The sequence below is a fragment of the Narcine bancroftii genome, chromosome 10, assembly GCF_036971445.1.
Source record: "Narcine bancroftii isolate sNarBan1 chromosome 10, sNarBan1.hap1, whole genome shotgun sequence".
NCBI lineage: Eukaryota > Metazoa > Chordata > Chondrichthyes > Torpediniformes > Narcinidae > Narcine > Narcine bancroftii.
In genome coordinates, this window is record NC_091478.1 from 24772385 (window position 1) to 24797703 (window position 25319).

Consider the following 25319-nt stretch of genomic DNA (forward strand, 5'->3'; position numbering starts at 1 on the left):
GGGGAAGATGAGAGAAGTTGGGTCGACCATTTAAAACAGTCAGAAGACTTTGTTTATTTCGGCACCATTTACCCTTGACCAAGTTATAGAGCAGTCGTTCTCAATGAGGACCAAAGATGTCCTCTAGTATTTATAAGATGGTATGACAATGGGTATATCCGGAGTAGTAGAATTTCACACAGATGCTGGCACTTTATGGGTTAATAGACATGTTACAGTAGTCCACATTAGGAACCAGCAATTATTTTGGCTTATCAACAGCAGTCAGTAATCCATGGGCAAAAAAACATCATCCAAGAGCAAACCTAAATAGATCCAAAAATACAGTGACACCACTGAGAAGTGTTGATGCAGGGTGCTGCTTGTTTGTGTAGTTACCCCAGTGAAGGTTATAATTTGTCTCCGCTACCCGATTCCATCTCGTCACCACTTATTCCTAAAATGCGGTCTGTGAAACATGCATTAAATTACTCCCTAATCATTTTATCAGTTTTCTCCAATGTGTCATTTCACTTCGAGGTCTTGTTAATTTCATTACGTTTCAGGTTTCCTCTCCATTCATTGAACAGTAAAGCACAGGAACAGTCCTTTTTGGCTCACGATGTCTGTGCTAAACATGATGCCCAAACTAAATTAAAACTCTGTTGCTTGTACATCATCCATATCGCTCTATTTTCAGAATAACCTCTTAAAATCATGTAATCATGTAGGCATAGATAGAGTGGACAGCTAGCTGCGTTTTCCCAGGCTGGCAGTGGCAAACACCAGAGGACATCTGTACAAAGTGAGGGGAGGAAAGTGAGGGGTATGTTTTTAATACAGTGGTGGGTGCCTGGAATGCATTGCCGGGATGTGGTGGTGGAGGCTGATACAATTGGGACATGCATGCAAGAAAGTTTGGTTATGGGTGTTAGGTAGGGAAGGTTTACTTTCTTGAATTAGTTTTTGAGTTGTCACAACATTGTAAGCCAAAGGGCCTATACTGTGCTGTAATGTTCTATGTTCAATATCTGCTTCCACCACTACTCCTGGCAGCCCATTCCAGGCACCTACCAGTCCTTGTGTGAAAAAATACTTACTGTAAATATTCGTGTATAATGCGACACCCCCCCCCTCCATTTTTGAGGGGAAAAAGGGAGAAAAATTTGACCCCCGTGTCCAATACAACCCCCTTGGCTGCTCGATTTGCACTGGCGTCACTCTCCCCCCTCGCCCACCCGATTCGCGCTGCCATCTCTCCCCCCTCGCCCGCCCAAGTCCCGCTGGTGTCTCTCTTCCCCCTCTCCCGCCTGATTCGCGCTGCCATCTCTTCCACCCCCCCGCCCAACCTAGTCGTGGGGCCATCAGTGTCGGCAGCTGCTGATAATCTTACTGATCGTTAAACCTGGCAGAAAAAAATTTAAAATAATAACCTCGTGTATAATGCAATCCCCCTACTTTGAGCTCGAATTTCGGTACAAAATTTTTCGCATTATACATGAAAATTTACAGTACTCTACGTACGCATCACCTTTAAAGTTACGTTCTCTCACTTAAACGTGTGGACTCCAGTTTGTGACATTTTACAATTCTATTGTCCTTATCAATAATTGTATTAACTTCCTCTCAGCCTCCGATGGTCCAGAGAAAAGAATTTTACATTTAGACATACAACAAGATAACAGCCCCTTTCGGCACACAAGCCCATGCCACCCAAATACACCCAATTCACCTATGACCTCCGGTACATTTTTTTGAACAGTGGGAAGAAACTGGAGTCCCCAAGGAAAACCCATGTAGAGCCAGGGAGGACATACAAACTCCTTACAGACAGCACAGGATTCGAACCCCAATCCCGATCGCTGGTGCTACAACAGCGTTGCACCAACTGCTACGCTAATCATGTCGGCCCCTTGTCCATCTCCTTGTAGCTCGCATCAGATATGGATGTCCAATTGCACTTCTGCCCCATTGGCACTGTCTGACCCAAGTCATTTGTCATTGTGACCAAGATGCTGTGTCCAGGCACATTGCAATGCCAATTCTATGGCACCTTTCACGACTCAGTATGCCCCAGAGAATTTTATAGCAATGAAAGATGACAGCTAGTTTTTATACACAATAAGATCCCATAAAGGGGCTAGTGATGTTTTGACACTCTCTGTTTCCACCACCCCTTCAGGTACAGGTGTTCCTCAACTTACATTGGGGTTGCATTCTGGAAAACCATTGTAAGTCAAAAAAGAAAGCACCTGTTATTTCTTATAATTAAATTTGAATACCTTTATTCCACACTAAAAAAAACCATAACATACAGAACACAGCTGAAAACACACTGGGGATGAAAAATGTTTGAAGCATCAAACTAAAATTAATTGCTGGATGGTGGGGACACTAAAGCAACAGGGTCATCAATTTCATTCTCTTCTGATAATGCCTGAGAGCAGCTCATAGAATGCGCTGCATCATCGACACTTGTTGAAGGCACTGCGAACGTGGTTGAATCAGGATCATAAAAGAGTATACTGTACGATAGTCTCACACGATACTGCCATCGCCCAGCATTGCGAGAGAGTAGCATACCACATATCACAAGTGTGGGAACAGATCGGAATTCAAAATTGGAAGTACAGATTCAAACTATTGTAACTTTGGAAAAATCTTAAGTTAAACCACTGTAAGTAGGGAAGTGCCTGTCGTGTGTTCCACATTCCAGACTCCCTTTGGGTAAAGAAACAGATCTATCTGTAGCACTATAGATATAAGCTGTTCAGTCTATTGGTCCTGAAAGAGCCTCTCATATTCAGTATGCCCTTCCTTTGCTGGTCATCTTTTCCTAAAGTCCTGCACACTTTTCAGATATCTATCCAATTGCTCTTTGAAAGTTGCCTTGAATTGGTTTAGATTCAGACGAACTGCAAATTGGAGAAAAACACCTAAGATTCTATCTGGGCACTCTCCAACCAGATGGCATTAACATTGACTTCTCTTGTTTCCATTAGATCCCTTCTGTGTTTCTACCTTACCTATCCTTCCTCCAGCTCTCCACTCACTTCTCTCTCCATTCAGGAAGCTACACCCTCCCCCTGTCACTTCTCAGCTTTTTTTCTCTTGTGCCCTCCCACCCTTATCCAGCTATTAACTGTTGGCCTGTACCCATCACCCTGCCCTTTCTCTTCACCCTCCCACCTTTTTAATTCAGGCACCTGCCTGCTTTTCCCTCATGACAGAGGGCTCAGACCTGAAACGTTGGTTATATATAAATATATATATACATATTTTATATATATATCTTTTTCTTTGGCTTGGCTTCGCGGACGAAGATTTATGGAGGGGGTAAATGTCCACGTCAGCTGCAGGCTCGTTTGTGGCTGACAAGTCCGATGCGGGACAGGCAGACATGGTTGCAGCGGTTGCAAGGGAAAATTGGTTGGTTGGGGTTGGGTGTTGGGTTTTTCCTCCTTTGTCTTTTGTCAGTGAGGTGGGCTCTGCAGTCTTCTTCAAAGGAGGTTGCTGCCCGCCGAACTGTGAGGCGCCAAGATGCACGGTTTGAGGCGATATCAGCCCACTGGTGGTGGTCAATGTGGCAGGCACCAAGAGATTTCTTTAGGCAGTCCTTGTACCTCTTCTTTGGTGCACCTCTGTCACGGTGGCCAGTGGAGAGCTCGCCATATAACACGATCTTGGGAAGACGATGGACCTCCATTCTGGAGACATGACCTGCCCAGCGCAGTTGGATCTTCAGTGGCGTGGATTCGATGCTGTCGGCCTCTGCCATCTCGAGAACTTCGATGTTAGGGATGAAGTCGCTCCAATGAATGTTGAGGATGGAGCGGAGACAACGCTGGTGGAAGCGTTCTAGGAGCCGTAGGTGATGCCGGTAGAGGACCCATGATTCGGAGCCGAACAGGAGTGTGGGTATGACAACGGCTCTGTATATGCTTATCTTTGTGAGATTTTTCAGTTGGTTGTTTTTCCAGACTCTTTTGTGTAGTCTTCCAAAGGCGCTATTTGCCTTGGCGAGTCTGTTGTCTATCTCGTTGTCGATCCTTGCATCTGATGAAATGGTGCAGCCGAGATAGGTAAACTGGTATATATATGGACACTGCGTGACCTGCTAAGTTTCTCCACCAATTTTGTGCGCTGCACTACAATCACAGCGTCTGCAGACTTTCCTGTTTAATATGAACTTGCTGTGTGTTTTTTTTTAATTCCACATTTCCCCTTTTCTGTGGCCAGTCATTTCAAATCTGTGTCTTTTCCTTTCACCCTTTCTGCTAATGGAAGCACTCTTAATGCGAATCAGCAAATGAATTTGATTACCTCTCTTGAACCTTTCAATGTTCTCACCTCAAAGAAATTCTCACTGTCTTCTGACTCTGCATTTCTAAAGCTCCTCAGCCATAGGAGCTTTGTTAAATTTGGCATAATGTTCAATGGACAAATAAATGCTTGCCTCCCAACTCTCGTAAACAACTTTCCCCTTCTCGTTTTGAATCATTGCTTATTCTGGTGTTGGCATTCTGGGTGCAGGAAGGAAGGATTAGGTTAGATAGATTTTATTTTTGATCAACATGGACCAAGTGGCATCAATCCATATTGTAAAGTTTCTTTTATTCCCATAAAACTATTGATCTCCCCTTGCCCTCCAAGGAGAGGGCCTAAATTCACTGGAATTCAGAAGAATGAAAAGCGATCTCATTCAGATGTTAAAAGAAGACAGTCCAAGAAGATGGTCAAGTTGGATGCCAAGAGACATTTTACTCATTGGGAATTCTGGAGCTGTTGGGAACACAAATTTAAAGTTAGACGTACAGCACAGCAACAGACCCTTCCAGCCCACAGGCCCAAATGCACCAATTAACTCACAAACCTTGTATGTTTGAGATACAAACTAAAGGACATGGCATAAGGGTGAAATGGGGACATTTTAGGGGGAACTTCTTCATACAGTTGGAGTGTGGAATGAGGTCCCAGCTGAAGTGGTTCTGCAGGCTCAATTTTAACATTTAAGAAGAATTTGGACAGGAACGTGAATGGGAGAGGTATGGATGCAGGTCATTGGGGCTAGACAATAAAAATGGTTCAGCATAGACTAGAAGGGCTGAAGGGACCTGTTTCTGTGCTGTAATGTTCCATGGTTTTTGAGGGCCACTGCACTCTGGCTTCCTGACCTCACACCCTCTATTTTTTTGGATCCATGTGCCTAAGACACTTAAATGTTCCTATTATACAAACATCTATTACCATCCCTGGCAATGCATTCCAGGCACCCACTGCTCTCTGTATATTAAAAAAAAACTGTATCCCCTGACATCTCCGCGAAACTTTCTTCCCCTCACCTTGTACTGATGCCCTTTGGTTTTTGCTACTGTTGCCCTTAAATTCAACTAATGAAGGCTAGCATACCATAAGCCTTCTTAACTACCCTATCAACCTGCGTGGCAACCTTGAAAGATCTATGTATTTGCACCCCAAGGTCCCTCTTTTTTCATCCTGTTAAGAATCCTGCCATTAACCAGGTACTTCTTCTTTAAGTTCAACCTTCCAAAATGCATCTCTCTTATCCAGATTGAACTCCATCTGCCACTTCTCCGCCCAACTCTGCAACTTGTCTATATCCTGTTGTAACCTACGACAACCTTCTACACTATCCTCAACGCCTCCAACATTTTTGTCATCTGCAAACATGTTGATCCATCCCTCTACTTCTTAGTCCTGGTCATTTATAAAAATCACAAAGAGCGGGGTCCCAGAACAGATCCCTGCGGAACTCCACTAGTCACTGACCTCCAGGCAGAATACATTCCATCTAAAATTACCCTCTGCTTTTGCAAGCAAGGCAATTCTGAATCCACATTCAAGGATCCATGGATCCGAAGCCTCATGACTTTCTAACCGAGTCTACTGTGGGGGACCTTTTCGTGTCTGAATAAAATCCATCTATGGCCCTACCTTCATCAATTTCCTTTGTTATCTCCTCAAAAAACTCAATTAGGCTCATGAGGCATGACCTGCCCCTTCACAAACCCATGCTGACTATCCTTGAGAATATTATGCTTCTCTAAATGCTCATAAATCCTGTCCCTAAGAATAGTTTTCCCGGCACTAAACGTAAGACGAGTTGGTCTATAATTCCCAGGATTCTGCCTATTACCTTTTTTTTAAACAAGGGGATTACATTTATCATTGTCCATTTCTCCTGTACTGCCCCTGGGACCAGGAAGGATGCAAAGATCATTATGCCCCAGCATTTCAATATCTTAACCAGTCCTGAGAAATTATCAATCCAAATGTTTTTAAGAAAATCCAGCATGTCCTCTTTCTTAACTTCAACATTCTCCAACACATAAGCCTGTTCTCTACTGGCCTCACATTGGCCATTGTACCCCCCTCTCTCTTATGAACACTGAAGCAAAATATTCATTTAGGACACCTCCTTTGCCTCCAGGTACATTCCCTCCTTTATCCTTAAGTGGCCCTACCTTCACTTAAATCATCATTCTGCTTTATTTATTTTAAATTTTAGACATGCATCACAGTAGCAGGACCCCTCGGCCCACCAGCCCATGCCAATTACCTGATTGACCTACACCCCCGTATGCAGACACCTTAAGGTTTTCCTTAATCCTACTTACGAAGGCTTTCTCGTGCCCCCTTCTAACTCTGCAAAGTCTTTTCTTCTTTCCTGATACCATATAATTTTCATGCACCCTTCCTGACTTTTGCTTCATTAACTTTACGTATATTTCCTTCTTCCTCTTAACTAGCTGTCTCACTTTTGTCAACCATGTTTTCCTAATCCTTTTCCCTGCTTCAGTGGGACAAACCCATCCAGGACCATGTGAAAGGAGTTCCTAAACACCCTCCACATTACTTCTGTGCTTTTCCCCGAAAACCTATTTTCAATTTACTCTCCCCAGTTCATGCCCCATCCCATCATAATTACCCCTTCCCCAATGAAACACTTTACAATTTGTCCGCTTTTATCCTTGTCCATAGTTATGCTAAAGCTCAGAGAGTTGTGGTCACAATTACTGAAATGCTACCCCACTGAGTTGTCTGCCACCTGACCAAGTTCATTACCCAGTACTAGATTTAGTACTGCTCTCTTCTCATCGGCTGGTCCACATACCATGTCAGGAATCATTCTTGGACATAACTGATCAATTTTGCCCAATATATCCCTCTTGCAGTCAGCAGGAGCCAGTCACTGTTAGGAAAGTTGAAGTCTTCTATAATTTCTGTACCATTCCAAAGTCTGCCTAGTTATCTGCTCCTTAATGCCCCAAGGGCTATTTCATGGCCTATAGATTATTCCCAATAGAATGATCGATCCATTCCTATTTCTGATTTGCACCCACACTGACTTGGTGGACAATCTCTCCACAACATCCTCCCTTTTCTGCAGCTCTGATACTATACCTGATTACTAGTAATAGGACTACTTTTCCCTTATACCTCCCTTCCTATCCCTTTTGAAACATCTGAACTTCATTAGCTAATCCTGTCCTTGCATCAGCCAAGTCTCTGTAATGGATACAACACTGAAAGTCCATGTAATGATCCATGCTCTGTTCATCTCCCTTATTCATAATACTTCTTGCATTGTGGTAAACACATTTCAATCCTTTGAACTGACTACATTAATATTCCCTTCACTGCCTGTCCTTTTTCACAATGTCACTACACTAACTTTCCACCATCTGCACTATTCTCTGCCCTAACATTCTGGTTCCCATTCCCCCTGCCAAACTAGTTTAAACTTTCCCAAACAGTTCTAATAAACCTCTCTGCAGGATATTGGTCCCGTTCAGATGAAGTCTGTTCTTCTTGAACAGATCATACCTTCCCCAGAAGAGATCCCAATGATTCAGAAACCTGAGATCCCGCCCTCTGAACCAATTACACAGCCACGCATTCATCTGCCGTACGATCCTATTCTTATCTTCACTAGCACATGGCACAGGCAGCAAGTTTGCTACCCTTGAGATCCTGTCTTTCAGCTTCCTACCTAGCTCCCTGTATTCTCTCTTCAGGACCTTATCGGTTTTCCTACCTCTGTCATTGATACCACTATGTGCCACGACTTCTAGCCTGCTCACCCTCACTTCTCAAGATATGGACCTAATCTGAGAGACAACAAAACATCCAAGTGTCTCTTTTGTGTCCATGCAATCTCCTATCACTACCATTCCCCTTTACTCCCTTTTTCCCTTCTGAGCCACCAGGCCAGGCTCAGGGCCAGAGACCTGGTAGGTTGTTCTCCCCCACCCCCCAACTGTATCCAGAGTTGTATACTTATCGTTGATGGAAATGGGCATAAAGGTACCTGACAGCTTATTTTTGCTTTCCCTTTCCTGACAGTCACCCAGCTACCTGCTACAGCTTCAGTGTGACTGCCTCCCTGTAGCTCTTATCTAAGAACTACTCATTTTCCCAGACAATCTGAAGGTCATCGAGCTTCCAGTTCCCTTACATGGTCTGCAAGGAGCTGCAATTCGGTGCACCTCCTGCAGATGTAGCTGTCAGGGAGAAGGTAAGTCTCCCAGAATTCCCACATCTCACAAGAAGAAGACTCCACTAACCCTGTTGCCATTCCGACTATTCTATCTTGGTATTAAAACAAGGTTAAAGAATAAATAATAAAATCTCACTAAAATCTTACCTTCTTGCAAGCCTCAACTCACCACTCATAAAACTCACTGATCTAACTGAACTTAAATTAATGTAATGAATTCACTTTTGAATTAAAAGCAAATGAAACTAGGGAATTAAAACCTGCTTTCAACTTTTCTCCCCCTGACCCTTCTTCCCTCCTCCCCCCACTTATTCATTCAGGCACCTGCCTGCTTTCTGCTCATACCTCGATGAAGGGCTCAGGCCAATATTATTGATTAAATATCTTTACCTCCTATGGATGCTGAGAGACCTGCTGAGTTTCTCCAGCACTTTTGTGAATTAACTACATGCACAACATCTGCAGACTTTCTCGTTCCTCTCCTTGGAATCGAGAATGACTTGCTTCCACTCTGGTCTGTGGGTCATGAGGGAGCTGATGACGAGGACTCTACTGCAGGTGAGACAAGAGCAAGTAGGTGTGTTAGTCTGGCCTCTGCACATAAATATGGTTCACTCTGAACTTCCCTCTGAAATTACTGAGCAAGCTAAAAGCTCATGAGGCAATTAGGAATGAGCATTGCTTTCAATGAATTAATGAAGAAAAATGATTAAAAATTCAACTCTCTGCTGTTAATTCTTCAACTGAACATTCAATGCTGGAATTTGGCTCAATTCCAATCGATGAGAGAAATGAAATGGATTGTTTTGAAATTCTGCCATGCACTCTCTTGGGTATCTTTTCTCAGGAATGAGTCAATTCCAGTCACTAGCATTAATGACCTCCACTTATATCCATTTATGAGATACTAAATAGGCAGGATTATAACAATTAGGATTCTACATCCTGCATCTTAAGTAACGTGTGATCCTTTTACAGCTTCCATTAGCAGTGGGTGAGAGGAACCAGGGCATAGGTCACAATCTCTGAGCATCACAAGCTTTCTCAAGATACCGTTGAGTGGGGCACCTTCAGGTTTAAGGTTCCTTCCTCCCTCTTCCAAGGCTCGAGGGTAGAGCCCTGAATGACAAGCTCAGTTCAGCACTTACAGTGGGCAACTTGACCAAGTGCTTATGAAAGGCAAGCAGAAAGAAAGACGTGTCTCTACATGGTGTCCTCAAGATGCTCCAACTCCCAAGTACAGTAAAATCCCAGTTATCCAGAATTCAAGCAACCAACAAAAAATTTGCAGAAAAAAAATAGGTAAAAAATTTGCACACCTTTCCATTAGTTTGCCAATTACAGATCACACAGTCTCAAGCAACCAACAAATACACTTATCCAGCATCTACCAATCCATTTTGGTGCTGTATATAACCATTTACATTGCGGAAACAGGCCCTATCAGCCCTTCGAGTCCATGCCGGTTCACTGTTTTTTGAAAATGCAGTTACTGTTCCAATATAGGATTTTGTTCTTAATTTACCCACAAGCTGTGAGCTTGACTGGCAAGTCTGCCATTCCTTGCCCATCTTCTCCCACGAACTGGGTGGCTTGTTGAGCCATTTCAAACAGCACTTAAGAGTTCACCACATTGGTGGGTGAGCAGTCACATTGGGCTGACTAATTGATTCTTCGTTTGAATGAATTAACCAATTGTGTAATGTTGTGTTCAGTTCTGGTCACCTCACGCTATGGAGATGGTGCAGTGCAGATTTACTAGGATGTTGCCTGGATTGGGGAATGTCTTATGAGACAAGGGGTTTTCTCTTTGGAGTGAAGGAGAGGAGACTTTAATAGAGATCTACAAGATTATGAGAAGCAATGATAAATTGATGCCTTCTGTTTAAAATTGGCAGGGATAATTCTTTGAACTTCAATGGAACACTGCAGTTTTCATCCTTGCACACAATTCTTCCATGCCTCCACTCCATCCCTAACACAGGTCTGCTACTTTCAAAGATCACTGCACTTCACTTATTCTGGTCTCAAGCATCTTTGCTTTTTATTGCTTTACTATTGTTATCAATGCCTACGGTTCTGGAATTCCTTCCCAGCACCTTTCCTCTTTTTGGTCACCAGTGGAGCAAAAAGTCCATTCAAGCTGTGTGTCTACACACCATTCAATAAGATTATGCTTGGTCCGATTTTGACCTCAGTTCCACTTTCATGCCCTCGACTCCTCTCAAATGGGTGGCACCGTTAGCGTAGCGATTTACGCTAAGCTATTACAGCGCCAGTGACCCAGGTTCGATCCAACGCTGTCTGTAAGGAGTTTTACATTCTACTTGAGTCTGTGTGGGTTTCCTCCAGGTGCTCCGATTTCCTCCCACCTTTCAAAACGTATGGGATTGCAGGTTAATTTGAGTGTAATTGGACAACATGAGTTTAAATGGCCAGAATTGACTTCAACCAAGCTGTAAATAATACAAAAAAACAAAATCTGTCCATCAAAGTCTTCACTGTGTTCAGGTATTTAACCTCTATGAAGTACTGCTTTCTAAAGATTCACCACCTTCCTCCTCATCTCTAGCTGAAGTGGGGAGCCTCTCATTCTGAAACTAGATTATCCATGAAGGAAGAAGCTCCTCTCAGCATCCACTCCTTCTAATCCCCCCATAGCATTGAAGTCTCTCAAAAACTTCTACAGGTGTACTGTGGAGAGCATTCTTGCTGGTACAGAGGTGCCATTGCGCAGGTCAAAAAAAAACTCCAGAGGGTTGTTAACTCGGTCTGCGACATCACAGGCACCAGTGTTCACTCCATCGAGGACACCTCCAAAAGGCGGTGTCTTAAGAAAGCAGCCTGTATCCTCAAGGACCCCACCACCCAGACCATGCCCTCTTCACTCTGTAACTATTGGGAAGGAGGTACAGGAGCCTAAAGGCAAGCACTTAGCAGCACAAGGACAGCTTCTTCCCTGCTGCCATCGGATTCGTCAGTGAACCAAAGACACTGCCTTACGTTGACTTTACATGCACTATTTTTACTTATTTTTTGTAAGGTGCTTTATATGCATGTTTGCACTGTGACGCTGCCGCGTATTTCATCACTAGTTCGTGACAATAAATTCCGATTCTGAGCATTGGGCATCTTTCGATAAGATCACTGTTCATTCTTCTAAACTTTGGAATTTTAGTCCCAGTCCTTCTCTCACCTCCTTTATAAGACAACCTATTCATCTTAGAGCCCCTGCCCCTCTACCCACAATTTTAGTCAGATGCCTGCCTGCTTTCTGCTCATACCTTGATGAACGGCTCAAGCCCAAAACATTAGTTATGTATTTTTGCCTCCTAAGGATGCTGCATCACCTGCTGAGTTCCTTCAGCACTGTATTAAATGACAATCATGGGATTTGTGATCTTTCTTGTTTTAAGTTTCATTGCAGGACTCATTCTAGTCAACTTATTCTGAACTGCCTCCAATGCATGTGTACCTCAAACTAAGTCGAAAAACTGAGCACGGTTCCCCAGCTGTTGTCTGATCACTGACCGTACAATTGAAGCAAGACCATACCACTCCATTTGGAATCAAATGGAGCTGTGTCGTCTACTTGGCCTTTTAACTACTTGCTTCAACTAATTTTGTGTGACATGTGCAAGGTTATCCAGACCCCTGAACAATAGTGTCCTGCCATCTCTCTCCATTTCCCCACATTATACTCCATCGTCCAAAGTTTTGCTCACAATTTCTTTCCACAATGCCTTTGTGCCTTCCTCCATGTCATTAATATTGAATGGTAAACGGTTAGAACATAGAACACTACAGTACAGAACAGGCTCTTCGGACCTCGATGTCGTGCCAACCTATATATTCCTTAAAAAAAATACTACCCCCGTAACCCTCCATTTTTCTTCTATCCATGTGCCTATCTATCTTACAAAGCCCTAATGTTTCAGCCTCCACCACCATCTATGATTAGGCATTCCAGGCACCCTCAACTCTCCGCATTAAAAAAACTCTCCCTGATGTCTCCCCTCAACTTCCCTCCCTTCACTTTGCACACATGCCCTCTGGTGTTTGCTATTCATGCTCTGGGAAACAGGTGCTGGCTGTCCACACTATTTATGCCTCTAATAATCTTATATACCACTATCAAGTCTCCTCTCATCCTTCTTTGTTCCAAAGAGAAAAGTTCTGTTAACCTTGCCTCATAAGACATTTTCCAATTTAGGTAACATCCTGGTAAATCTCCTCTGCACCTTCTCCATAGCTTCCACATCCTTCCTATAATGAGGTGACCAAAACTGAACACAATACTCCAAGTGCAGTATGACCTCTCCACTCTAGAACTCAATCGTTCTATTAATGAAGCCCAGCATCCCATAGGTCTTCTTAACTGTCCTATCAACCTGTGCGGCAACCTTGAGGGATGTATGGTTTTGAACCCCAACCTCTTCATCCACACTCTTAAGTAACCAACCATTAATCCTGTACTAAGCCTTCTGGTTTGTCCTTCCAAAATGCACAACCTCACACTTACCTGGATTGAACTCCATCTGCCACTTCTCTTTCCAACTCTACATCCTGTGTATATCCTCTTGTAACCATCGACAATCTTCATCTCCATCCACAACTTCTCCAACCTTCGTATCACCTGCAAACTTACTGACCATCCTTTCGCCTCTTCATTGCAGGTCATTTATAAAAATCACAAAGAGCAGGGGTCCCAGAACAGATCCTTGTGGTACTCCACTAGTCACTGACCTCTAGGCAGAATACTTTCCTTCCACTACTACTACTACTCTCTGCTTTCTATATGCAAGCCAATATTTTATCCACACAGCCAAGGTTCCACTGATCCCATGCCTCATGACTTTCTGAACGAGCCTTTCATGGGGGACCTTGTCAAATACCTTACTAAAATCCATAAAGACCACATCTACCACCCTATTTTGTTATCTCCTCAAAAAGCTCAATTAGGCTTGTGAGGCACGACCTTCCCTTCACAAAGCCATGCTGACTATCTTTGAGTAGACTGTACTTCTCCAAATGCTCATAGATCCTATCCTTAATAATATTCTCCAATAGTTTGCACACCACTGATGTAAATCTCACCAGTCTATAATTCCCAGGTTTCTCCCTATTACCTTTTTTAAACAAGGGGACTACATTTGCCATTCTCCAATCCTCTGGCACCTCCCCATGGCCAAAGAGGACTCAAAGATCATAGCCACAGCCCCAGATATCTCTTCCCTCGCTATCCACAGCAACCTAGGGTAGATTGCCTCTCGCACCAAAGCCTGTTCTATTCTGACCTCACCCTGATCAAGGTCCTTTTCTCTTGTGAATACTAAAGCAAAGTATTCATTCTGGACCTCCCCAACCTCCTCCACTTCCAGGCACATGTTGCCTCCTTTATCCTTTAGCAGCCCCACCTTCATTCTTCACATACACATAGAATGCCTTTGGGTTCTCCTTAATCCTACATGCCAAGGCCTTCAGATGCTCTCTTTCTTAAGTTCCTTCCTGGCTACCTTATTCTTCTCATAAGCCCTTCCTGTTTTCTGCTTCCTATATCTAATGTATGCTTTTTTTAAATTTCTTGACTAGCTGCTTCACCTGCTTCGTCAACCATGGTTCCCTTTTCCTACCATGTTTTCCCTGTCCCACTGGGTCAAACCTATCCTGAACCCAACACAAGTGGTCCCTAAACGTCCTTCAGATTAGTTCTATGCTTTACCCTTGAACATCTGTTTTCAATTTACTCTCCACCAGAATAAATTGAGGCCTCACCATTGAGGCATCCCATTGAGTCCAGCTTGCCATCCTGACATTGAGCTGCTTATCTCAGCTCTCTGTAAACTGCTAGTTATTTCTCTCTCCATGGATTACCCTGCATCAGATGTGACCTTATGAGTAACTTCTTCTTTGGAACTTTGTCATCACTCCTAAGATCTCCCTGTGGCTTGGTATCAAACTTGTTTTGACAATTGACAATTTTCATGTGAAACTCCTTGGGACGCTGCTCCACATTAAGGGCATTATGTAAATACAAATTGCTGTGAATAATTAGAATAATTTCATGCGATCTTGCTTTCACTTTTTTGATTGTTTTGTGCCTACTTTCCAATTATATGACTGCATTCCTAAACACCTTAGATAACTCCATGCTTCGGGCGAATGGAAGACAACTCTAATTACTGAGTTCCCCAGACAGCATGCTGTGCATTATGGGACTGTACTCAGCAGTCTTTTTTAGCAGCTTGTTATTTTCATAAAGGTGTGGAAATGAGGTAAAGATGTGCTGGTGAGGGGTGGGTTTTGATATTGACTGAGCAGGTCAGTAACCTACCTATCAAAATGTGCAAGATTGCCTAAAGGTAAACTTGCAGGTTGAGTTGCTGGTGAAGAAGGAAAATGCAATGTTGGCATTAATTTCAGTAGGAAGAGATGTGATGTTGATGCTTTATATGAGGCAATGGTGAGACCTCATTTGAAGTATTGTGCTCAGTTTTGGGCTCCTCATTTAAGAAAGGATGTGCTGACGTTGGAGAGGGTTCAGAGAAGGTTCCTAATGATGATTTTGGGAATGAAAGGTTTTTCATATGAGCATGGCCTGTTGGAATTTAGGAGAAAGAGAGGGAAATCTCATTTAAACATTTTGATTGTTGAAAGGCATAGACAGAGCAGATGTAGAAAGGTTGTTTCCCACGGTGGGAGAATCAAGTCAAGTTTATTGTCATCTGATTGCAAAAGTACAACCCAATGAAACAGCGTGCTCCGGTCCTCAGTGCAAAACACACAGACACACAACCAGACATAACACACATACAGGCAAACAATACATATACAGGACAAATATTCATAATTATACAAGTAACTATTGAGTTTTAAATATGAGAGTCTCAGATGGTTAGTGTGAGTTGTTCAGCATTCTCACTGCCTGTGGGAACAGTCTAGGACAAGAGGGCACAACTTCAGGATTGGAGGACAACCACTTAGCGCAGAGATGCTTTGGAATTTCTTCAGCTAGAGGGTGGTAAATCTTTGGAATTTGTTGCCACAGGCAGTCGTCGAGGCCAGGTCATTGGGTGTATTTAAGGCAGAGATTGATAGGTCTTTGATCAGCCTGGGCATCAGAGGTTATGGGGAGAAAGTGCAGCTGAATGGGAAAATGGATCATCGCATGATTTACTGGTGGGACAGACTCAGTGGGCTGAATAGCCTGTTTCTGCACCTATGTCTGTCCTATGGTATTGTCAAGCAGCTTACCTATTAAACATTGTACAGAGAAATTTTGATAATTCAACCTGACAGACTTACAGGCCACTTGCGCACCCAGCTGTGGTGATTTCTTTCTTTAAAAAAGAACTTGAATTTCTGCTGAACATTTCCCAATTTCAGGAAGTCCGAAGCTCTCTTTATTTAAAAAAATGTACCCAGTCTTTTGTGCAGCAAACACCCACTAATAGCCAAGTGACAATGACCAGTGGCCTCCTCGTTGATGCATTTTCCTGCATTTAAAAAATATATATATTTTGCCCTCATATGAGAGAGCAGATAGGGGGCTTTGAAAGGCAGCAATTCCTTCAGTTCTGCAGCACCTTGTAAGCCTAGGTTTTTGTCCTCAGCACCCTGCTGTAGGTCTCAAACCCATTGGGCAGCAAAAGGATATTCAGGGCTGTAAACAGCCAGAGAAGGCCAACAGACTTGATCCTCCTCACTCACAGGTCACTATGTCACTTAATCCCATCTCATTCCATCAAAGCATCTCATTGATGCATGCTCTTATATTTAACAATGCAGGCTTTTTTATTTAACTTTCAGCATGGAACAGGCCCTTCAGCCCAACTCATCCATCCTGACCAATTTGGGATAGTCCCACTTATCTGCATTTGGTCCATATCCTTTGCCTTCCTGTCCAAATGCCTTTTGAATGACAAAATCGTACCTACTTCCTCTGACGCCTCATTCTGAGTGAAAAATTTTCCTCCAAAATCCTTGCCCTCTCACCTTCAACCTATGCCCACTAGTTCGAGAATCATCCACTCTGGGGAAAAGTCTTTAGCAATCACTTTGTCGGAATTCACCCATGTTTAAGATTATAATTTTCCACCATTTTGTTTATTTCTTCAAAACTCTCAATTTGTAGCATATCTATTCACAGGATCCAGATTTCATTTCTTGCCCATTGCCATTTACCCTTTTTGTGATGACATCATGGGATCAAGCAATGATTTTATTTTAAATTTAATTTAGGCATGCAGCACGGGAACAGGCCCTACCAGCCCTAGAGCCCGTGACGCCCAATTACACCCAATTGACCTCCATCGCTGGTACGATTTGAATGGTGGAAGGAATCCGGTGCACCCACAGGAAACTCACACAGACATGGAGAGAACGTACAGGCTCCTTACAGACAGTGGTGGATATGAACCTGGGTCGCTGGCGCTGTAATAACATTGCGTGAATGGCTGCACTAACCATGCCACATAAAGATGATGATAAATATAAAGATGATTGATTCAAACACAGAGTCAATGGTGGGAGATGGACATGTGTGGGAAAATAATAGCACAGTATTGATGTGCAGAAGGATTCAAGTCCTTAGCTCCCTGAAAGTCGCCTTGCAGGGGCAAAAAAGCATCTGGCATGCTTGCCTTCAGGATGATAAGAGTATATGCATGTGATGTAGACATATTTTCACTGATCTCTGATCCTCTCACCCAGGTGATTTTCTGCAGTAACTTACTATCCTCCCTGTGACACGGTTAATGTAGCAGTTAATGGAGCTGAGTTCGAATCCACCACTGTCTGTAAGGAGCTTGTACATTCTCCCTGTGTCTGCGTGGGTTTTCCCCTGCTGCTCTGATTTACTCCCATCCTTCAAAACGCAAGAGGGTTTGAAGGTTAATTTGGGTATAATTGAACAGTACAGATTTCAATGGCCAGAATTGGCTTCTTCCGTGCTGTAAAATAAAATCTTCTTCTGACATCACCTGCAGGATTTCTTTCACACATTTCTCCTCACATGTTGCCCTGACTATAAGGAGTTTGTATGTTCTCCATGTGACTGGGTGGGTTAACTCTGGTTTCATCCCACCCAAAACGAACAATTGTTTGTAGGTTAATTGGTGAATTTGGGGGACATGGGCTTGTGGGCAGAAGGGACTGTTACTGTGCTCTATGTCTAGAGTTTGCAAACTTGTGTTCAACTAAAACTTGCCTGCATCGAGCATGCTTCTTCCATCTTTGGGCTTGCGTTTTGTGTGTTTCTAACTGCAATACTGCAAAAGAGTTGCAGTATTGCAACTGGCTATACCACAAGTGAAGGGCTTGCATTTAAGTGGAAACCGTGCAGGCACTTGTGTGAAAGGAATTGATGTGTGCACAAAATGTGGAAGTGTAGACTGGGAGGAGGCTTGTTGGTCCAAATGGCCTGCTTCAGAATCAGAATTTATTGTCATGAACATGTCATGAAAATCATTATTTTGCGGCAGCGTCACAGTGCGAACATTTGATACAAACCACCTAACAAAATAAATAAAAATTGTGCAAGAAAAAGAAAATGTCAAGATAAGGGATGTCTGTGGCTCATTGTTCATACAGGAATCTGAAGGCAGAGGGGAAGAAGCTGTCCTTGTGCCACTGTGTGCTCATCTTTAGGCTCCTGTACCTTTTTCCCCCGATGGTACCAGAGTGAAGAGGGCATAGCCTGTGTGGTGGGGGTCCTTGGGTGCAGAGGCTGCTTTCTTAAGACTCTGCCTCTTGTAGATGTTCTTGATGGAGTGAAGACTGGTGCCCGTGATGTTAACAACCCTCTGGAATTTTTTCTTGTCCTGTTTATTGGCACCCTCCGTACAAGACAGTGATGTAACCAGCCAGAATGCTCTCCACTGTTGGAATTTGTTTGTACATCATTAAATGTGAATTGATCAAACCGATTTCTGCCACGTTGATTTTGCTACCTTCTCTCAGGTCTATGTGGTGCTTCACTTTTGCCTGTGCTCCTCTCCAGGTGCTGGAGGTTGTGCGCTCCAACTATGACACACTGACCCTGAAGCTGCAGGACGGCTTGGACCAGTATGAGCGTTACTCAGAGCAGCCAAAAGAAGCAGCCTTCTTCAAGGAATTGGTAAGTGAAGAGTCAGAATAGAGTCTTCCTGGGTCCTTCACAGGCAAGGAAATATAGAACTTTATTGGAAACCTGAGCAGCTGTATGTAAATAGGATAGAAGCCAAATGGGATAATGGCCAAGCAATCACCATTAATGATTCTGACTGAAGGATGGATTTTAGCTTCAGAAATACCCCATTCTCAATTGAAATAATCCCATGATATCCTATAGATGCATCTGAGAGAGCAGAAGGGAGTTTGAGTTCATATTGCATGTGAAAGATGGTTCCCCTGACAATTCTGCATCACTTTAGTTTTGCAGTGGAGTGTCAGCCTCAAAATCGATGGCCCAAGAGTCTGGTTTGGGACTTCGGCTCAGAGGTGAACAAGTTACTCACGGAGCTAGGTCTGAGACTGAGGAGAAATCCAGGCCAAATGATGATAACCTCCCTCAATGTATTGAGTGTATTGCATCAGAAGTAGTTGTCAGTGAGATAGGAGCAGGAGCCTGTGACCCTCAGGCCTGCTCCTCCACAGTAAGGCCAGGAAAGGTGTGATTTGGCTGAAGCTCCACATTGATGCTTATTCTCCTCCAGACCTCCCTAAGTCTGTCTCCATCAGTCTCAGATGATCACTTCCTTGGCCTCCACAGTTCCCTGGGCCGGAGAATTCAAGAGATTCCTGGCTTGAGAGAAAATGGGTGGCCTGGTTACCATAGTTGTTAGCACAATGGTGTTAAAGCACCAACAACCGGGGTTCTAATCTGGCACTGTTTGTAAGGACATTCTCCCCATGTCTGCGTGGATTTTCCCTGATGCTCCAATTTCCTCCCACCCTTCAAAATGAATGGGGTTTGTAGATTAATTGGGGGTAATTGGGCAGCCATCTGGACCGTTACTATGCTGTATATCTAAATTTAATTTAAAAGGTAAAATAACTTTTTAAAAATAAACAAAACCTCAATTTCTGACTTAAATGAGTGACTCACTTAGTAGACTATGTTCCCTAGGAACCGACCTCTGTATCTATCTTGCCAAGCTTCCTCTTGCCTCTCTCAAGAGAGTTGCCAGAGGAAGCTTCAGAGGAGCGTACAATTGCAATGTTCAAAAGGCATTTAATAAATGTATGGATAGAAAGGACTTGGGATATGAACCAAATGAGAGGAACCCAGAATGCCAACTTGGTTGGCAGGGTCAAGGTGGGCCAAAGGATCAGTTTCCCCAGTATATGACTATGAGGCTCAGACATGCAAGTAGATAGGAGTGGTTCAGAAGGATATGGGCCAAACACAGGTAAATGGGATGAGCTCAGCTACGGACAAATTAGGAAAAAAGACCTGTTGCATCTCTGAATCCTTTTCTGACAATCGCCTTCCATTCTTTGAAACTCAAATGAGTGAAGGTCAAAGCATCCCAATCTTTCCTCTTCAAATTACCTAGGAATGGTTTCTTTTTTGCCCATGAAGCAACCTAATAAACTTTCTCTGAACTGCTTCTGATGTATATCACACCTTGGATGTGGTCTCCTTGAAGCTCTGTAGAAATGAATCAAGATATCTCCCTACTTTTAATCCCATCCTTTTGTGAGAAAGCTCTATATTCCACGGGACTTACTAACTGATTTTACAGCTAACTTTTTGTTTCACGTACAAGAAGGCCCAGATCTCTACCTGACAGCATTTTGTGCTCTTGTTTCATTTCAACTTGATTTCCACCTTTCCATTCTTGCTATCCAAATGAATAACGTTTCCCCACACTATGTTCCCATTCCAAATTTTGCCAACTGGCCACAGCCATCTACATCCCTTTGCAGAGATGTGTTGTTCACAACTTGCCTTTTCCACCCATCTCTGTATCATCAACAAATGTTGCCTCTCGTGCTCTCGATTCTTTCATCTGTGATTAATGTAGCTTATAAATAGTTAAATCCCCTATTCCCGTGGGCCCCGTTAGTTACAGTAGGCCGACGAAATTGATCCATTCTCTGATTTCTCTTTGTTTTACTGGAAAGAAAGTTCAAAGTTTCCTTTATTCCTCTATTCTGGGCTAATATATAACTTTCTATTCATAATCACTTTACCTTTCAAAAGTCTTCTGGAAATCAAAATATGTCTTCTCCTTCACCCATGTTCACCCTGTAAGTTATATCCTTCAAGAATACCAATATTTTTGTCAAACACAATTACCCTTTAATGTTGACTCTCCTTCATTGCATATGATTTTCTTCAATATCTTGCTTCTAATTCCTTAATAATGGATTTCAAGACTTTCCAGATTTGCAGCCAGAGAAATAGAAGCAAAAGAGAGTACCCCCAGAGTCACTGAATGTCCGCAGCTTCGCCTCCAGTGCTCCCGCAGCCTCTGCAACCACATAGCTTTCAGTCCAAACCATCAGGAACCCGAGTTCCAGATCCAAGCCTCCAACATGATCAGAAAGCCTCTAGCATTCTCGGCACCCTCTCACATTTTGGTTCTGATACCTAGTCAACCAGTCTCGAGCCAATCTCCAGCAGTCCACAGTCTGGTGTCAGGCTCAGAGCTGCTGTGGTCACCGTCCCATGGGTTGTCTCCTCTGCTTCTCCTTCTCAAACAGGTGGTGGACTCCCATTTTCTGGTGCCCTGAGCCAGTCCTCTGCTTCCACTGAGTCTCCAGCCCCACTTTGCTGCTGCGGTTGCAGGATTTCAAAATAAACCACCAAAAGCTCCTTTAACAGGCTATTTGAAGCCTGTACAGAGCCGATGACAGTTGCACTGGGCGGTTGGTCCTTTCCCTCTCCTTGTACATATGTCCTCTGGGGTTTGCTTCTCTCGTCCCAGGAAAATGGTGCCGGCCACAAAAACCATGCCTCTCATAATCTTGGTGGCCACCTACGTCATGTCCTGGAGATCTATCGGCCTTTGGTCCCACCAGTTTTCCTCGCACTTTCCTTCAGTGATTGTTTTCATTTGTTCCCTTTGCCCCATTTTCTAGCGTTATTGGGATGTTTTCTAGTTTTTTCTGATCTGACGATGAATGAAGTATTTTTTTTGTCCACCCTTGTTTTGCATTGATGATCCCCCAGTCTTATCCTTCAGAGAGCAAGTTCTGAACTCCTTCTCTGTGGTTCCTGCAGGTCCGCTCCATCAGTCTCAACGTGAGGAAGAACCTCGCTGTGAACACCCTGAGCCAGGAGATCTTGTTGAAAGAATTCTCCTCCATATCTTGAAACGGACTCCTGCTTATCATCCCCCCCTGCTCAGCAGCACCTCCGTTTCCTCTTCTTCTTCCCAGTGGGTTCCTGTGCATTGGTTCACTTGTCAAAAGAACGATTGGATTGGCTTCCTGCGGTGTTTGCGACTGCCAGCCGTTTTCTTCGGACTACCACCAGATCCACCTCGTCTTCAACTTGAACTTTGTGTCCTGGGATCTCCTTTCGTTCTCTCCATGACAGTTGTTGGGGAACTGAAGTAGGGCACCCCAGCTCTGCCCGTTCAACACTTTTATTCTTCTTGCTGTTGGTTTCCCCTGTCCAGTTTGCACAGTTTCTTGCGACTTGAGTTAACTATAAGGAACACTGGAAATGCTCGTTAGTTCAGGCAGCATCTGTGGAGAGATAAACATTTGAAGCCGATGATCTTCCATTATTTTGAGCTCATGGCCCCTGCATCATACGTTTACAAGAGAGTGTCTGCTGGCCTGAGAATGACTCCCTGACTGCCAGACCTTCGTGTGAGGTGGTCAGAGCCAAAGGCGGCATGTGGCAATGCACTGTGAGCTGGAGTGGTTTTTAATTTTGCTTTCCTGAGTGCTGACCCGAGTTACTGTGTTTACTGGAAGCGCTGAAGGCGAGTGGTTCGGCCTCCGTGACCTTCATGTTGAATGTGGTCTGAGAATAAAGAGATGTGTCGTGGCACCTTTCTCGCAGAGAGCCCCTTTCATCCCACTGGGAATCTGATTAAAAAGGCAGGGAGGTCGCAGCCAGGAAAGAAAGTTCAAAGTTTCCTTTTATTGTCAGGTAATAATGCATTGAAAATGTAATAGGCATGATACACGAAGAATGAGGAGCCGAGAAGGGGTGAGGAGTAGCGCCCCCTCATGGCGGTTTCCTCATTGATCCCATTCTGCCCTGCAACAGCTGATCGCAGTCGGGAAGTATGAAGGAGAGAAGTCTGTGCCTGGGCTCCCCACTGCTACCCCGCGGAAGAGAATCAGGGTACCCGCATGCTGCCTGTCCTGCCCACATTGGCAACAAGACTCGATCTCGTTGGGCAAAGTCAGGCTTTCTGTCACTGACCTAGCACTACTGTGCACTTGTCCCTCAGAGGGGTCTCCATTGGAATCAATTCCTTTCCTAATTCAGCAAAATAATACGTCGCAGTCTAAGGAGTTTGTACGTTCTCCCCATGACCTGCGTGGGTTTACCCCAGGTTCACTCCCACCCTCCAAAAAAATATGGGGTCGATTGGTTAATTGGTTGTAATTGGATGGCATTGGTTTCATGGGCCAGAAGGGCCTTCTACCATGCCGAATCATTAACTTTTTTTTAAATAATACTCCACCTTGTGCCCTTGTCACACATTTGTACATAGGCAAAGCAACATCACCCATCAGTTGTCACCTTCAGCTCTTCCTCTTGTCCCTTCCTCACATGGCACACAAGGCACTTTTTATCCACTGCTGGTGCTGAACGTAAAGAAAAGATTAAGGACTTGCATTTCTATAGCACCTTTACCTGCATCAGGATGTCCCAAAACACTTTCAGTGCCAATGGAGAATTTCCCTTAGCGTCTAGACCAGCCATTCTCAACTTTTATTTTGGCTATGGCCCCCTTAGGACTCTGCTCAAAGGTTATGGACTCCCTTACCTGTGAAGCAGTCAAGGTTAGCTGGTATCTACCATACTTCACTCCAACCGATGACATAAAAAACATTTAAAAATTATGATTTCAGCCTGTTGAGTATAGCTGGTCTCGTCAGTGTTAGGATGAGGTAAATGCGACTGAGTTTGGGCACAGAGAGCAATCGTTATGATGACAAACAGATCATTTTATAAATATTCTTTTGCTGGAGGGAGCAGTGTCAGCCCCAGATGCTATGAAGAGTCTACCTGAACGATGGCACTTCTGATGGTGTAACATTGCTTGAACCTCAGAAAGAGATATGTTCTCGAGTGTTTGGGGTTTGGCTTGAATCAGTGAGCATCTGACACTGAACCTGGGTTGTTCTCACCCCTTCCCCCCCCCCCCCCCCCCCCCACCACCAACTCCAAGGCAGTCACTCTTTCCAGATGTCTTGTGCAAGTGGGCTGCAGAAGATCCAAGGAATGTGGATGTGGACAGCTTCAAGGATCAAAACAATCTCGTCATCACTTCAGCAGCTGAACAAGCAAAACCTCAGATAATCTCGCTCGACTGACCATTGGTTGGAGTTGGTCATTTTTCAGTTGAAAATGATGGAAACAGAAGACCAGATACTGCCTGAACTAGTGCAGAAAGAGGCTAGAGTTTGCATCTGATCCAAACTAAATCTGCCTTAGAGTTCAATAGTTTAGAGAGAGCTTTACTGCATAGCTAACCCGCACTGTCCATGCCCTGGGAGTGTGTGACAGGACAGTGTAGAGGGAGTTTCACTCTGTATCTAACCCGTGCTGTCCCTGCTCTGGGAGTGTGTGATGGGGCAGTGTAGAGGGAGCTTCACTCTGTATCTAACCCATGCTGTCCCTACCCTGGGAGTGTGTGATGGGACAGAGGGAGCTTCACTCTGTATCTAACCCGTGCTGTCCCTGCCCTGGGAGTGTGTGACAGGACAGTGTAGAGGGAGTTTCACTCTGTATCTAACCCGTGCTGTCCCTGCCCTGGGAGTGTGTGATGGGACAGTGTAGAGGGAAGCTTCACTCTGTATCCAACCTGAGCTGTCCCTGCCCTGGGAGTGTGTGATGGGACAGTGTAGAGGGAAGCTTCACTCTGTACCCAACCTGAGCTGTCCCTGCCCTGGGAGTGTGTGATGGGACAGTGTAGAGGGAGCTTCACTCTGTATCCAACCTGAGCTGTTCCTGCCCTGGGAGAGTTATAGAGCAGTGAGCTTCTCACATCAATCCATACTTTATTTTGCCCTGGTTATTTACAGGGACAAAATCAAAAACAATGTATGATACAGAAAGAGGATACTCAAGCCATCACGATCATGTCAGGAGAAACGACAGCTATTTAGCTAGCAAGCTCACTCCATCCAGCAATGAGGTCACAGCTGACACTCGACCCACGTACAGTGCCCTCCATAATGTTTGGGACAAAGACACTTTTTTTCCTTTAATTATCCCTGTGCTCCACAGTTTTAAATTTTTAAACAAACAATTCACATTTGATTAATGTGTACATTCTAGATTTTATTCAACATTATTTAAATACATTTTGGTTGATCATGTAGAAATTACAGCACTTTTTATACATAGTGCCCCCATCTCAGGGCACTATAATGTTTGGGACATTTGGCTTTACGGGTGTTTGTGATTACTTAGGTATATTTAATTGCTTAATTGGTGCAGGTATAAGAGAGCTTGACTTGCTTCTAAGTTTTTGATCACTTTTGGAGTCTGTATTTACTATTTTTCCACATGAGGTCCAGAGTTGTGCCAATGTACGATAAAGAAGACATAATGAGGCTAAAAAGCAAGAATAAAACAGTAGGAGGCATCGCCCAAACCTTAGGATTACCAAAATCAACTGTGTGGAAGATTATTAAG

At 43.9% G+C, this 25319-nt stretch overlaps 1 protein-coding gene across 8 annotated transcripts in view; it reads left to right on the top strand.

The window, feature by feature from the left end:
* Window positions 1–25319, top strand: part of armh3 (armadillo like helical domain containing 3) — a 156057-nt gene that overhangs the window by 129662 nt on the left and 1076 nt on the right. For 6 of the 8 annotated variants that reach the window (XM_069900227.1, XM_069900223.1, XM_069900225.1 and 3 more), the window contains 2 exons: window positions 18501–18617; window positions 21711–22490. In XM_069900227.1, the coding sequence (XP_069756328.1) occupies window positions 18501–18617; window positions 21711–21803 (210 nt within the window). In that variant the 3' untranslated portion in view covers window positions 21804–22490. Of the gene's footprint in view, window positions 1–18500; window positions 18618–21710; window positions 22491–25319 lie in introns of those variants that run through there. The other 2 variants (XM_069900230.1, XM_069900229.1) reach the window with 2 other exon arrangements.